Source organism: Lipotes vexillifer, unplaced genomic scaffold (genome assembly GCF_000442215.2).
Source record: "Lipotes vexillifer unplaced genomic scaffold, Lipotes_vexillifer_v1.1 scaffold458, whole genome shotgun sequence".
NCBI lineage: Eukaryota > Metazoa > Chordata > Mammalia > Artiodactyla > Lipotidae > Lipotes > Lipotes vexillifer.
The window spans coordinates 468688-484856 of NW_006783957.1; the positions used below are offsets into that span (position 1 = coordinate 468688).

At 36.5% G+C, this 16169-nt stretch overlaps 1 protein-coding gene across 3 annotated transcripts in view; it reads left to right on the forward strand.

The window, feature by feature from the left end:
* MARCHF6 (membrane associated ring-CH-type finger 6) overlaps positions 1-16169 on the forward strand; it is a 72226-nt gene that overhangs the window by 18355 nt on the left and 37702 nt on the right. The window contains exons 2-8 of one of the 3 annotated variants that reach the window (XM_007456440.1): positions 129-225; positions 1046-1119; positions 4120-4263; positions 8559-8631; positions 12625-12793; positions 14310-14499; positions 16101-16162. In XM_007456440.1, coding sequence (XP_007456502.1) covers positions 129-225; positions 1046-1119; positions 4120-4263; positions 8559-8631; positions 12625-12793; positions 14310-14499; positions 16101-16162 — 809 coding nt within the window. The remainder of the gene's footprint in view (positions 1-128; positions 226-1045; positions 1120-4119; positions 4264-8558; positions 8632-12624; positions 12794-14309; positions 14500-16100; positions 16163-16169) is intronic. The other 2 variants (XM_007456441.1, XM_007456442.1) reach the window with 2 other exon arrangements.

A 16169-nucleotide genomic window follows, 5' to 3' on the forward strand; every position in this document is an offset into this window, starting at 1 on the left:
GATGTTGATTAATGTTTTACCTAGTGATAGAGTTTTGCTTTAACATGCAGTATTTTAGTTTTTGGTGGCCTATTATTTTTTTAAAAGTTATAACCAAAGATAATTCAATTTTTCTTTTTCATTAATAGACATATGTAGAGTGTGTCGGTCAGAAGGAACACCTGAGAAACCTCTTTATCATCCTTGTGTGTGTACTGGCAGTATTAAGTTTATCCATCAAGAATGGTGAGTCATCCTTTTAGAAAATTTTTATGTCTGAGCTTTACTGTCATTTATATAAGGGATACTGTTTCAATGAACTTCCTCTGTAACTAGTTATTTCTTTAAAATTTTTTTTGTGAAAATTTGGAAATTACCCATATTTCTTATTACCATGCCATGTCATTTTGGTATATTGTCTTTCAGATGCGCGTGAGTACCCATTTGTTTATTTCTACCATGGAGAGCTTATGTTCATGGGAAGTATTATGGTGTTCTAGTTTTGCTTGGCATGATTATAGTTTACATTTAGGAAATGCTTTGTGTAAGGTAATAACTCAGTGCTTGTATACATTTTAACTCATTTAATCCTTACAACAAAACTGCAAGGTGGAGTATGATTATGATTTTATGATTATTCAGATGAGGGAACTGAAGCATTGAAAGGTTAAGTAACTTGTTCTGTGTCACACAGCCAGCCAATTAGTGATAGACCTAGCCACCAGGTAGCAGTATCCTTAGACCAATATTAGAACTGATGTTGATGCTTGGAGGTTCTTCTATATTGTTATCTTTGAGGACGTTACAATTTACTTTGATTAGTTAATTGTTCAGTTAATTGAAACTGCTTTTTAATAGAGGAAATACATGTCATTTTTATCTTTATATGTTATAATTCTGTACTCTTAGAGGGCATTAATGATAAAAAGTTTAGGACTTTCTAAATTTAAAATTGTAAAAGTTCTGTGATATGTAAAATTTTAGTAAAGCAATATTAGTTTTCAATGAAACCTTAAAAGTTTTTTTGTTATAAACACTATACTTATGAATGTATTTATAATTGCAGCTTAGTTCAGTGGCTGAAACACAGTCGAAAAGAATACTGTGAATTATGCAAGCACAGATTTGCTTTCACACCAAGTAAGTTCTTTCGAAGTTTTCACTGCATTTCTAGGTTATAACTGGCTACATAAAGGTGTTTAAACAGTTTTAAAGCAACTGTGTTCAGCTTAATTTGTCTTTTATGGTAATAGAAAGTATTGCTATAACATTTTGGAAAATATTTTTTAAAACTACACGTCAGCTTTTAATACCCCACACGTCAGCTTTTAACACACCACACGCACGTGATTTAATTTGTGGGATATTTCTTTTTTGTTTTTAGACAAGTTCAAACGTGTACAAAGGTATAATGAGCCTGTATGTATCCATCACTCAGTTTCATCCATTTTCAACTCATAGCCTTTACATGTCATTCCCTATGCTCTTGTTCTCACCTCTCCATCCTTATTAAAGCCAATCCCATCATTTTTGATTTCATCTGTACATATTTTAGCATGTACCTCTAAAGAGTAATGGTTTTTTTAAAAAAATACAGCTATAATACCATTATTTACCCAGAAAAATTATTGATGCCTTGAATTTGTCAAATATCCCATCTGTGTTCAAATTTGGGACATCTTTTGAGTTTAAATTATGTTGGTTGGAATAATAATAAAGACAAATACTTAATTCACTTTTTTAAAATAAGACTTTTTAAGCTCAGTATTTTGTAGGCTTATGGTAAATATTTTGCAGATCTTTAAAATTCTAATTGTATTTATAACTCCTTTACCTATTGATTGATACTTAATATTGTTCATCTTAAATAAGTAGAGGTTTATACTGGCAAGTTATCAATAATTTGAAGCACATTTTCATTCTGGGATCCTAGTATATTGCTCTCCCCCTCCCCAAGGGATTTTTTTATGCTTTAGTTTTTGTTTGTTTTAAGCATCTTGAGCTGCTGAGTGTAAATTCTGTAAATTAGTGTTAGTTTTACTTTGTCTTTATGTGATGAGTGTATATAATTAAAATCATTACAGTTTCACTTTTGAAGCTTTGTATTCATAGTGCTCAAAAAATGTCAATTCTGTTATTTTGTAGTCTTTAATTTTCTGTAGGGCATAAAAACTGTACAGCTTAAGGTTTATTGCAAACTGCAAGACTAAATAATTGAATATCTTCATGAAGTTTGATTGATAAGAAATACTCATGTGAGCTGCTTTATTCTGAGGCCAATAAAAGCTTGTGTTTGTACCTTTTAGTTTTCATTTGACAGTCATGTGCTCTGTTTATTTTTTTCAAAAACTCTATTTACTGGTTTAAATGACTTGCTCCTGTATCAAAAATCCTCTAAAGTACTGATCCTTGTGGGTATGTTGTAAAAAGTTGCTGTTTGTTACTTGTTCATTCCTTTGTGTCTATAGCTGTCAACAGTTTTGTAATAGTGCTCTCATAAATTTCACATCACTGATTTTAAAATGTTATTTATCATAGCTCTTTGTTTTGGCCTTACTGGAGAAAGAGGCCTTTGTTCCTTCTGTATGTTCTTTCGGAGAAACCTGTGGTAGAGCAGTGGTTTTCATTGGAACCGTTTACAAAAGAAGTCTTTCTAAAATGTGTGTACATAGGTTCTGGTACCAATTCCAACATGTGTGTGGGGTGGTTTTCCCTACACCAGCGAGCAGTTCTGCAGGACACCGGCTGGGCGTCCTACAGTTTAACCCACTTCTCATACTGTCTGCTCCAAGATAGCATTCCGTTCCACAGGTTGAGGGCTCCGTCCTTAAAGGACAGGCGTCCCTCAACCCCCTGCAGATGCTAGTCGCAAACCCAGGCTGTTACTTTTGCTTTTGACTTTCTGACCAACTGTCTTTAAATCAGGGGTTCCCAGTGACCCCTTCCTTGATTTGATTAATTTGCTAGAGTGGCTCATAGAACTCAGAGAAACATTTTACTTATTAGATCATCAGTTTATTATCAGGAACAGCCAGATTGAAGAGATGGATAAGGTAGGGTATGTGGGAAGGGAAACCACCATTTTCCCCAGATCTACTTGTTTTCACCAGCTGGGAAGCTCTCCGAACCTGAGGCCTTTCGGGTTTTTATGAAGGCCTCATTACATAGGCGTGATTGATTAAATCGTTGACTGTTGGAGATTGGTTCTACTTTCAGTCCCTCGCTCCTCCCCAGAGGTCTGAAGGGTGGAGCTGAAAATTCCAACCCTCTAATTAATTACTTGGCTGGCTCCCTTGGAAAACCCGTGCCATACTCTTTCTCCCCACCCCCGCCCCAGACAGGTTCAAAAGTCATCTCATTAACATAACAAAAGACACCTTTATGGTTTACGTTGCTTAGAAAATTCCTAGAGTTTCAGGAGCTGTGAGCCAGGAACTGTGGATGAAGACCAAATGTATATGAGAAATATATTTTCGTCATCTGAACGACAAGATATGTATTTCTTATAAATCACCATATTACCTGTGGCAGAACCTCTTTTTCTGAGTATTGAACCACACTTTGCAGAGAAGTGGGAAGACCTTAATTTACCATTTGGAATGTTGATTATTGTGCTAAAATGGGGTGGGAGTGGCTAACAGACGTCAGTGGGCTGTTGGCTCTTACAGGAAGTGGCTCTGCTGCAGATTGTTGTGCATTTTGAGTGCTATTTCTGAGGCTGGCATGGGGGGAGGGTTCTTTCTTGATGACATCTGTCAGCTTCACCTTTTGCTCCTTTTTGCTTTATGTGATCTTTTATAATTTGAGAAACCAGATAATTATAGTGTTTGAATGCTGAAATATGTGTAAATTAGCATTACATAAAGTTCCTGGCTATGAGTGAGGGATGTGTACTTCCCTTGAATCTTTTTTCCTGCTCAGAGGCCTGTTTCATTGGCTTCTACATTTCTTATGTGATTTGCTCTCATAAATGACTTCTGGGTAAATGTAGTATTCTATTGCAATTATTTGATTCATTTTTCTTATAGGAAAAAATATTTAAGTGCAATTGCAAATGTTGAAAGTTAAGATAGTGCTACCTGCCTAGAATATAACCTATTTGAATCTTCATGAAATTATGTGAACGTTTTCCCCTTATAGTTTATTCCCCAGATATGCCTTCGCGGCTTCCAATCCAAGACATATTTGCTGGACTGGTTACAAGTATTGGCACTGCAATACGATATTGGTTTCATTATACACTTGTGGCCTTTGCATGGTTGGGAGTTGTTCCTCTTACAGCATGTGAGTATTCATTCTTCTGTGGCTGGAGTTATTTAAACATTGCACAACTATTTAATATTATAAAGTAATATGGCATCATAGTTTTGTTTGAATGATATTTAATTATTTGATATTATAATGTCATGTATTAGGAAAACCTCATTTAAGAAACATTATTCAACTGAATTAAAAACCATTTTTTAACAGGTCAGTTTCTTGAATGAATGTGGGAAAGAAAAACACAGCATACAGAGGCTAATAATGAAAGTTCATGAAAGAATTGAAAAAGCAAAATCAAACCATAATTAGAAGGGAATTGAATTTTATTCCTTGAAGTTTATTAGAGCTTTCAAGGATGACAAAAGATGGGTTCTTTTGAGATTTTTTTTTATCCCCTTTTAAAAAACACATATCTAATGGTGCTGAATAATTGGGAAGCGTGTCTTTTAAATATAGGAGGCTCTTTGGGAGATTGGTATACTAACTCTTAGTTGATTCTTTTTAGGTTCTTTGTGTTCTTAAAGACATGAAAAGGGGTCGATAGTATATGGTGCCAGAGTATATAGATAGGATTCTTTAAAGTTAACCACAAACAATATTTTTAAATAAGTATAATAATATCCTCATGTCTCCTTAAAATAAAGTAAAATAAACTCGATCAGTTATAAAAATGAAAATCTTATGAAAGTAGCACAATAGGTACTATTCACTTGAAGAGTGAATTAGTGAGCTAGAAGATTGAGCAAGGAGTTCTCCAGGATGTAACTCAGAGACAGGAAGTTGCAAGTATGAGGGAAAAAATTTGAGAGATGGAGGCTACATCCAGTTGTTTCAGTATCTGTCTAGTAAGTAGTTCCAGAGGGTAAAAGAGAGAGAGAGAGAGGTGACTGTGATAAAGGAAAAAAACAACCCTAGACACATTGTGAAGTTTTCCAGTGCTGAATAGGGTGGTATATAGATGTTATGCTTTCAGATTATCCTACAAAATCATGAAAATCAGACTGGCATCAGACTTAAAGTCAGCAACATTGAATGTTAGAAGACAGCAGAATAGTCAACATATGGCAAAATGTTTGAACCCAAAATCTTATTATTCTTAGATAGAAGGACAAAATACAGACATTTCAATAGATGCAAGGACTTGGAAAGCTTACTACCTCAAATTATTTATGAAAAAAGTGTTTAAGAATATATTTTACTAAAACGAGCAAGGAATTAAAGACAGGGAAAGGTGTGAGCTCCAGAGAAAAAGAAACAAGTGCTTCTTATAGCTAAATCATAATTGTTTTTAGTCTACAATAATTAATAATTTTTTAGGTATCAATTGGAAACTAAAATTCTAGATGATCTTAATGAGAGAAATTGTGAGGGGAGGATAGAATTGAGAGCTTTTTAGGTTGTCTTATTTGTGGTGAAATTATAGATGCTTTAGATAAAACAGGAAAATACAGTGTAATTATGCATTAAAAATACAGGAGTAACCAAGTAGAGTCCAGAACTAGCAAAGGTGATAAATAGCAAAGGTGCCACTGCTGCTGTTCAGGGGAGGAAAGATGGTCTTTTCAATAAATGGTACAGCATCAACTGGACGGGCATGTGGAGCAAGTGACCCATACCATTACCGCCCACCTGACACAAGTTAACTTTAGATGGTCGTAAACCTGAATGTGAACATTAAAACGAAAAAACTGCTAAAAGAAAGTATAGGCGAACAACCATAAAAGAAAATACTGAGAAATTTGACTTAATTAAAATTAAGAACTTTAATTCATGCTCAGATAGCTTTGAGAGAGAAAGGCGCAAGCTACAGAGTGAGAGACGGTATTTGCAATACACATATCCAGCAAAGGACTTGTATCCAGGATATATAAAGAACTATATAAATCAGTAAGAAAAAGGAAGACAGGCCAATTAAAAGGTGGAACAGCAGATTTGAACAGGTGTTTCTGGAAAGAAGATTAAATAGCCAATACACACGTGAAAAGGTGCTCAGTATCATTAGTCACCAGGGAAATGCACAAGAAGATGTTGCTATGTACTCAGAAGAATGGCTGAAATTAAAAGAAAAGACAGTGCCAAATCCTTCTTAGGATGTGGAGCATCTGCAACATGCATACATTGATAGTAAGAGTATTATAGTATAGCCACTTTGGAAAGCTGTTTGATGTTATCTGTCAGTGGTAAATATTATAAATACCTTATGCTCCAGTAGTTCTGTTTCTGGGGATGTTGCTAACAGGAATAAGGGCCTTGTGTCCACTAAAAGACATGTGTGTAACAGTGTCGTCACTGCAGCTTTGATAATAGTAGTTTAAAACTGGAACCAACCAAACAACTATCAGCAGTAGAATGGATACAGTGTGGCTTATCCCTATAATGGAATACTACATAATGGTGAAAAAGGAGCTGGCTGACGCAACATAGAATAACATGGATAAACTTCACTTCTTTGAGAAAAAGAAGCCAGGCACAAAAGAGTATGGATTGATTGTAGGATTGCATTTATGTGAAATTTTAAAATAGGCCAAATTGATCTATGATGATAGAGATCAGAATAGTGGTTACCTTTTGCTGGAGATAATGACTGAAAAGGGTCTTGAAGGAGCCTCTGGGGAGCTCGAAATGTTGAGAATCTTATCTGGCTGACAGTTGCTTAGATATATATGAATATAAAAATTCACCCAGACACACTTAATTATGTGAATTTTATCTTAATAAAAAAGTAACAAAACTTAAATTTAAGTAACTGTTAGGAGAATAGAAATAAGATGATGAGTTTTCATCCTAGGGCGCGGGAATAGGAAGCAGTGAGTAAAATTTGTAAAGTCTGACAAAAGACAGGAAAGACAAGAAGGGAGGGCTGAGGAAGGGGAGTAAAAGAGAAGAAAAGATAAGATTGCAATATCTGTGATCATAGGGTATAGCTAGAGCCTCATAATTGTGTATGTATAAAAGTGTTCCGCTACAAGAGATAAGTACGATACAGCCCAGGTTAATGCTAGAAGGATTTGTTAACAAAGGCTGACAAAACGCAGGAACAGTATCCACCAGCCAGATATTATTCAAGTTGAAACACTTTAAATGAGGAACAGCATTTTATTTCATATTAATAAAAGGCATAGTCCACTAAGAAAACTTAAGAATTTCTATGCATCAGCAAACAGGACTTAGAAATATGAAAAACATTCATAGTTATAGTAGAAGACTAACACTTCTCTGAAATCAGTAGATCAAGTAGTCAAAAATTAAGTAAGGACTTTGAGGATTTAAATAACAGGTAACAAGCTTGATTTCTGTTCTGACTTGTTTACACACACACACAATTAAAATCTAAATTATGTCACCCACTATACATTCTGTAACTTCTTTCTTTAAGTTAGCAATGTACCTGTGGCTGTCTTTTCCTGTAGCAATGTATTGACCTACCTTATTTTTAAGCACGCTAGTAAGGAGGACTTTAATTTATGAGTCTGTTTTCTTATCTACAGACAATTGGCTGTCACTTTTACTTGTTACAAGCATACTTGCTTTGAATGTTTTATACATATATGTAAGTAATTTCTGTCACAGAAAATCTTTTCCTGTCTTTCCATTTTGACTTGGCATTTGAAAACAGCCATTGAAGTCACTGTAAATTTTTGGTACAAGGCTGTATAGGAAATGCTTAAACTAATACACAAGTACTGGTTTGAAAGAAAACCTCAGCTTTTGGGCCTCATTTCCAAATCTGTTTCTGCCTTTTCTGACTGAGAGGATAAGGGGATGGCTGTGTATTTGCCCTTACTTCATCTTTTCCCTTCATGGCCAGATTTAAGATTTTGTCCTTTTGAGGACCGTTGAATCTGTTTGTCAAAAATTGGTTGTTAGTTTGCTGTTCATAGCATTGAAGCATGCACTCTACTGAAAAGTCCTCTTAATGTCAAAAATGTGTACCCCCAAAACTTTATTTTCATGAGCAGACTCAATGAATTTTAGAATTCTAGGTTAAAGAAAATACTCTGTATTATAATTTTGGAGATCTTTCCTTGAGATTGGTCCCCCCGCCCCCTTCAAACATCTAAGCTCATTTAATAAAAACAAGTAAATCTAGAGAGAATCAAAACTTTAAACATTGTGTAACATTTATTCTTTACTGTCACTAGTTTTAATGCTTGACTTTTTTTTTTTTAACTTTAGTATTATGAGGCTCAACCTTGCAAAGACTAAATGTTTATTTCAGTGGCATTCGCAGTGTTCCACTTTATCTCTGTTTAGTTGAGTGACTATGAGTTACGATGAGAGTTGTGACTGTATGCCTTCATGCCCTTTCTTGGTAGGCCGCATCTACAAGTGCTTGTTTACTGGCTCTGTGAGCTCCCTGCTGACACTGCCACTAGACATGCTGTCCACGTAAGTATTGAACTTCGTGGTGGTGGAAGGCTGCACATTGTGAATGGTGCTCATTTTTTCTTCTGCATACTTGTGTTCGTTGTAATTTGAAAAGTCCTTCTATTCCAAGGACAAATAATACCTTATGTTTGTTACCTATTCTAAAGTTACAGCTACAGTGGAAGTAGCTGACATATATAAATGATGTTTTAAAACATACCCATCTTAAAGGACAGTTTGGTAACGGTGGGACAGCTAGTTAAATAAGCTGTCATGTAGTGCAAGAAATGTACTGTTCCATATAGTGAAACGCTGGGAGTTCATTTAAACATGTGTTTTTAACAACACAGACATTTGAAGTCAAATTTCTTTTTTAAATGTTTTTTGTGATTGTTAGGAGATGGACTGTAAAAAATTGTTCACTGTGGTGGTTTTACTGTATTTTAATTTGACATAAAGCTTTGTAATTGCAGTTTCTTGGGAAAGACATATATGTGTTTTCAAAATTATTGATGTTAGAAATGCTGTAAATGATTAACTGTATCAAGATCATTAGAATATTAAGCTTGCAAAAGATTGCACCTCTGTTTGCTAAAATCTTCTTTTGTACCCAATTGACTTTAGGTTTCTGATCCCTATGTCAATAAGGGCAAAGAACAATATAAGACTGTCTTTTAGAACAGAAGCATGCGGAATATATTATAAAAATAAGCCAAATGGCAATAGAAGAGAGCAGGAGAGCATGTTACATTTCTGATAGAAAAGAAGTCAAGGAGGAGGTCTTTTAAGTCTCTTTTGTCTGCATCATTATTTTGAATCATGGCTGAAAATACTTAGAAATATTAGATGTGTTTGCAACTTGGTTTTCCTACTTGCTAGTTTTACCTTTTTTGGATAGAACAGGCAAGTTATTTAATTTATGTGTTTCTTTGGCAGTATAGGGAATAGATAAGATAAAAGGTTTTGAACTTGAACTTTATTTACATTACGACAGCTTTCGAAGTAATGTTTATAAGTAGACAAGGATCTTGAAAATAGGGCACTAATGGCCTGACCCTCATAAAAAGGAGAAGCAGTAATTTGACACACATGAGAATTTAGAAATAGTGTAATAAGGTAGCCCTTTGTATGAAAATATTGACCTTCTGTGAAGTGATTCAGTGAAACAAATAGGACAGCGTTACTATTTTTGGACATCAGATTTTTATATCAGCCATCCAGAACACAGTCTCAGTATAGAGGCAAGAAAAATCAGTCTTGGCTGAAGGGTCATTCATATGTCTCCATGTATATGATGTAGCTCACCTCCGGCTTTCATTTAGGAATCGCATACGAAATAAAGGCACATATTAGAAGAAGTGAGGGAGGTCAGAAAAAAGCAAGGGGTGACTGCTAAGAGTGATGGAAGTTATATTTTAATATCTATGAACGAATAAAAGAACCGTTCTAAACAGGGCAGTCTTGTTCCATTTAGTGTGAGGCTAGAGTTGTATTTATCATTGTAATTTTTGAGAGAGCAGTGTAGCAGCCAGTCAGTATCTCAGTTGTTTAGAAGAGGTGACTTGAGGTCCCATCTGTGCTGTTCAGTAAAGTGGGGGTGTGTTACTTCTTTAATGGTTTCTGTTTTAAGTGGCTAAATATGTTAATGTTTACCAAAGCTTAAATTGGTAAGCTTTGGCTTTGTGAAAAACAGGTGTTTATGGAAGCCATGTCAGTGAAAATTTAGTATTTTAGTCTCAAGTAAGGCAGTATTTTACTTGCCTACCACCTTTACTTCTTGTTGGCGGAACCATTAAACATCTGGTTGTTTGGCAAGTGTGATCACTTAGGTGATGCAAAGATGTAGCTGGTTGTAACAGAAGGAACCCTGACATTGGAATTTTCTGCATCTGCAACTTTTTGGTGACCTTGGGCAAATCACTGGACAGTTCTGAACCCCTGTTTCCTCATCTGTAAAATGAGGAAGATCATGCCTCAGGGATTTGGGTGGGCTGTTCAAAGATTAAATTCACAAATACATGTAAAAACTATATGTGAATTTTGAGCACTATGTTAATACATAGCAAAATTATCACCAAAACTCAGAGCTGTTGCTTGCCTTATGTTGGCAGGCTCTCCTTTTCTCTGTGACCTGATTGGTTAGTGGGCCACACCTGAGTTGCCTTCATGAGCTTCCTCATTGACAAGGGAAGAATGCTGAAAGCTTGGTGGGGATAGTGGAAAGAAATTGTAAGCGTGGGTTGCTTTTATAATCTCATGCTGCTTTTTAGAATTTGAAGAATTGAGCCAGTTTTTCTGAAAGCACTTATAAGTAAATCACTTATTTTTTCTGAGTAATGTTTCATTTTTCTCTATAGAATCCATTTTCTGAAATTTTACTTAAAATTTCTTAGTATCTTAGCAGCTGCTACATATTCTGTAGCTCAGTTCCTCAGCATCTCTAGGCACAGTCTATCAGTTAACTATTGCTGCAAAACATGCTGTCCCTAAAACTTAGTGGCTTAAAACAACAAACATTTTATTTGCTCATAATTCTGGGAGTTAGCAGTTTGGGCTGGGCTCAGCTGATCCATTTATCTGTTGGGCTCGCCTCCATTATGCATATGTGTCACTGGGGTTGGGTAGTCTAAGATGGGGTACCTTGGCTCTTCCATATGGCTTCTCATCTTCAGAAGGCTAAGTGGGGCTTCTTTACATGGTGGCCTCAGGGCAGCATTCTAAAGGGGTGAGAGTGGAAGCTCACCTGAAAGCTCTCTTCTAGGCTTTGGAACTCAGGAAATTTGCTTCTGGTCCAGACAGTTCACAAATCAGCCCAGATTCAAGGTGTGAGGGAAAAGGAAAGGATTCTACAAAGAGTTTGTCACCATTTAAAAATCTACAATAAACTCTACAATAAGCAGTTGCTGTTCTTATTGCTGATGACAAGGAAGGAGTAGAGAAGGGGGTATTTTAGTCCCAACCTATCAAAATTTTAATGGTCTGGAGGGGTCCTTAGCAAGGGGGTGATTAGTATTCCTCTTTTGATTAAGGTATATTCCAGATAACATCTGAGGGCCACATTAGTTCAGTTTGGAGCTACCAGGCCGAGGTCTCCCAAATTGACCCTTCCTTAAGTTCTCCATGGAGGGAAAAATGTCCATTATGGTAGTGAATTTTCCAAAGGCTACCAAGATTCTTGAGTTACCTTTGAATTACTCTGAAATCAGACATAGACCAGGGAAGGATATGCTCCTTCAGAGAGGAAAAGAACAAAGAGATCTTCAGTATTATTATACTGCGTGTATTTTCATGTGAACCATACTTGATCTGTCTGGATTTGTTGAGAAGCTAATATACTTTCGGTGTATTTGCAGTTGGCATCAAAATTTAATCTGCATTCTAAATGAGGCATTTGTAAAATGTACCACAGGCTCCTTTGCCTCACGCATTGTGTACTGTGTATTTCTCAGCCTTCCTTTATGTTGTCTTTAGGCCTTTCTAGAGGCCCTTCTCTACCTTGCTGATTTGCTGATTCTGTTCATTTACATGGGTTTAAGTATCAGCTAACTAAGGTGGTTAAACTTGTGTATAAAATAAGGATAAGGATATTCTTACTAAGGGTTGGACAGAGTCATGTATCTTTAGGAAATTACATGTATTTAATACTTGACCTTTGTCAAGTATTTGGCTACTTTCAGTTTTTTGCTTGCTGCCTTCCTTTTTCTCAGCTATGTTCAAAGAGAGGCTGGATAGCCAATTGATGTAGTTCTGATGTTATTCTTTGCTTTCTATAATATGAACACATATAATACAAATATATAAATAAACATATTTGGCCAGCTTATAAGATAGATAAATTACCACCATCCTCGGAAATAATTCTTTTTGAGAGACTGATTTTTCACCAGAAAGTTATGACTTCCTTTTCTTGTTCTTTCTGAGATTTTTATGTAAAGTGAATGTTGTTACCTTTGGTTTCTTAATTTTAAGTGTTCTTTGGAGTAATTCTATGTACTTCTTTTTTTTTTTTAATAGGGACAATTTGTTGGCGGATTGTTTGCAGGGTTGTTTTGTGGTGACATGCACATTGTGTGCGTTCATCAGCCTGGTGTGGCTGCGAGAGCAGATAGTCCACGGGGGAGCCCCGATCTGGCTGGAGCATGCTGCTCCGCCCTTCAATGCTGCTGGGCATCACCAAAATGAGGTAGCTCCCTCTATCCCCAAATTCATTTTATTTGGGTAGGACATAAGAATTATTGTCACCTTCTAAGACCCAAACCCTTGACTCCCGTGTCCCTCATTGCAAAGCAGGACAGTGACAACGTTTGGGAGAAGATTAAAGGAGATGTGAAAAATCAAAAGAGTGCTGTTGTTACTTTGCCTCTTAGTTTTCTAGCGAGACTGGGAACAGTACTGGGGGTATACTGCATGCTCTTTCATTCCCTTTGCCTGGGTTAACAGCTTACTGCCGGCCTGGCAGTTAATATACAAACCTCCTGCATGGGCTTCTGACGTGCTGCATAACATTAAGGAAGCCCCCTTACCCTCTTTGTTCATTAGTTTCTTCATGTGTAAAATGCCTCACCTTTGTTGCTTTTAGTAGAAACATTACCAAAAATAGAAAAATTGGAGTACTGTTGATAACAGTCTTGTACAGTTTTACTTTTTATTTATGAGATGACATGCTTAGATACAAGAGTGTCTGCTAGAGACATTAAGAAGAGGAAGATATGATAAATGATTTTTATTATCTTGTTTACTAAGAAATTATAGGGCTGAAAATGTAAAAAAAAACCCAAACTGGCTACTCACAATACAAGAACAACTCGCCCTTTGTAAAATTTTATTATGAAAAACTTGACTATAAAATTAATTCAAAATAATATTTAATGATACTTAACGACTTAATTTTTCAGTTAAGGACCTTTGGCTTTTTTTAGTGTGAAGATTGATTTCATCAAATTCTGCCATATACCCTTTTTTGTACAGAATTAAGAGTACAGCTTTGCCTTTGAAAACCACACATATGAAAAATGGGACTATTAAGCAAGTTTTCACCTAGTGTTAATACTTTCATCATTGTACCCCATATTTTGAAGCATTTTAATACAGTTCTTTTAGAATCTTCATTAACTCCATAGGAGTTCAGTGTTTTAATTAACTACAACTAGGTCTTTGCATTTGGTAGGTAGCAGAATTCAGGAAGAACCAGAGAAGCGTGCTTGTGGAAACTGATAAAGTTCATATGGACAGGCTTACCCTCCTGAGCAGAAATGAGAAACCTTTCCTCAAGTGTGAACTGATAACTGAGAATTAAGTTATATATCAGTATGTGTGTAAACAGATACATAAATATATTTTCATCCCTGAAGTGGTCAGTAAAGACAAGAGATGCCTTATAAAGGATTACGGAATGATGTATTCAAGATTGCCAGATTTGTTAACCTGTTTTCTGTAATGCTTTGTGAAATGTTCATCTCTAAATTATATTGAATGTATGTGTACACTGTTAAATGAGTTTATGTTCTTATATACCAAGTTGATCCAAATTCAGATACATTTAGAAGAAATGCCCTTGAGAGGTGGGGTTTTTTTGGAATTTTAATAGAGTTTGTGTCTGTTTGCTAGTTTTATCTTTTTTTAGAAGGGAGGGTGCTATTTGAAAATAGAGCAAAACTGAGGCAAGTTAGCCAAATTTCTGGTCTCCTCTGCCATTTTAGGCTCCAGCAGGAGGAAATGGTGCTGAAAATGTTGCCCCCGACCAGCCTGCTAACCCACCAGCTGAGAACGCAGTGGTGGGGGAAAACCCTGCAGCCCAGGATGACCAGGCAGAAGAGGAGGAGGATGAGAATGAGGAGGAGGACGACGCGGGTGGGGAAGATGCAGCTGATGCCAACAATGGGGCACAGGGTAATGGCCGCCGGCCTGTGCTCAGCCTTCCTTCGCGACCATGAGTCCATTCCCAGCTCACCTTGGGGAGCATTGGAGTTTTCAAAATTTAATGGGTTTGAAGTTCTGTTTCTAACCTGTTTTTACTTTATTTTGGCAGACTTGCATTTATGGATATACATATGCATACTTTTTTTTTTCTATGAAGCAGAGCACATTTTGAATTTTACAGTTGTACTTTAGGGACTCCCCTAGTGGTCCAGTGGTTAAGACTCGGAGCTTCCACTGCAGGTGGCATGGGTTCAGTTCCTCTTTGGGGAACTAAGATCCCACAGTGCCACATGGTGCGGCCATAAAATAAAATAAGATTAGGTGAGATAAAATAAAATTCTCCTTTACACAGGACTTTTTATAGGATGGATAGGAAGAAATTATTTGTAAGTTGGAATAGGTCCTGTTTTTTTAAAATGGAACTTGATACAGTTTTATCTTATTGCTTTGCCATTTTTATTGAGTCAGTACAACTTTTATTATCAAAGAATTCTTGACGTGTACTCTGCAGGCCAGATAGCACCCAAAGAAACCAGTTTCTCATTTTCTGGCAGTATAACTCCAGAGTGGTAAAGAACTTCTGAGACCAGCCTGCCAGTCAGCTGTCAGTAGGTCACCATCTTCTTTTCTTTCCTCTGGCCCCAGAGTTTTCCTGTCAAGCGCTGCACTGTCTCTGGGTCCATTTATCACTGCTGATACCTGAGTGTTTCTTGTGTGCCAGGCACTCAAACACCAGGTCCCTGCCTTCATGGAGTTTCTGGTCTAGTGATGAAGTAGAAATATCCAAGTGAACAAGTTTGTTATTACACATTGTGGTAAATGTGCACGTTGCTCTGAGGATGCTACTGAGGAGAGACCTATTTTAAATAAGGTTTCCCAGGTAGCTCAGAGTAAGTGATATTGGAGCTGAGACGTGAAGGATGAGAAGAAGCCAGTTGTGTAATGGGAGCAGGGGGCCTTGGCAGGGAGAGGTGGGTATATGTTCAAAGGCTCTGAGACTGTGACTCCTGTACCCTAGTGCTGGCCCTTGTTTCCTTCTGTTTGTCTAATGCAGTAGGTCCTGCCTGGTCTTTCTTGTTCCATTCTTGCTCCACATAGTGTTTGTACTGCTCTCTGCCCTTAAAATCTGTCAGTGATCTCCCCATTATGTTAAAGAACAAAACAAAATTCAGGCTTCACACGCCTCTTGTATGATCTGATCCCTGTCTGTCTGTCATACTGCATCTTCTGCCACCCTCTCCTCCTCACCCAGAGAATTCTAGTCCCCTGGCTTCTTCACTTTTCTCAAATCCACCATATTCATTCTTGATTTAGAGCTGTTGAATTCCTCTGTTTCACATAGCCCTGCTTATTTTCTTTCTAGCACTTATCACAATCTAGAATCATCTTATTTTATATGTTGTATTTATTTATGTTTTTTAAAAATTGCCTAACAAGCAAATACTCAGTTTGGAAATATTTTAAGTGTGGTTACCTTCTCAACAACAGTTATAAAACACCAAATTAAAAGAGTATATTTATTTATAATTCAAGTTCTATCAGTAATCTCTAAACTACAATTATATTTCCAGACGACATGAACTGGAATGCTTTAGAGTGGGACCGAGCTGCAGAAGAGCTTACATGGGAAAGAGTGAGTA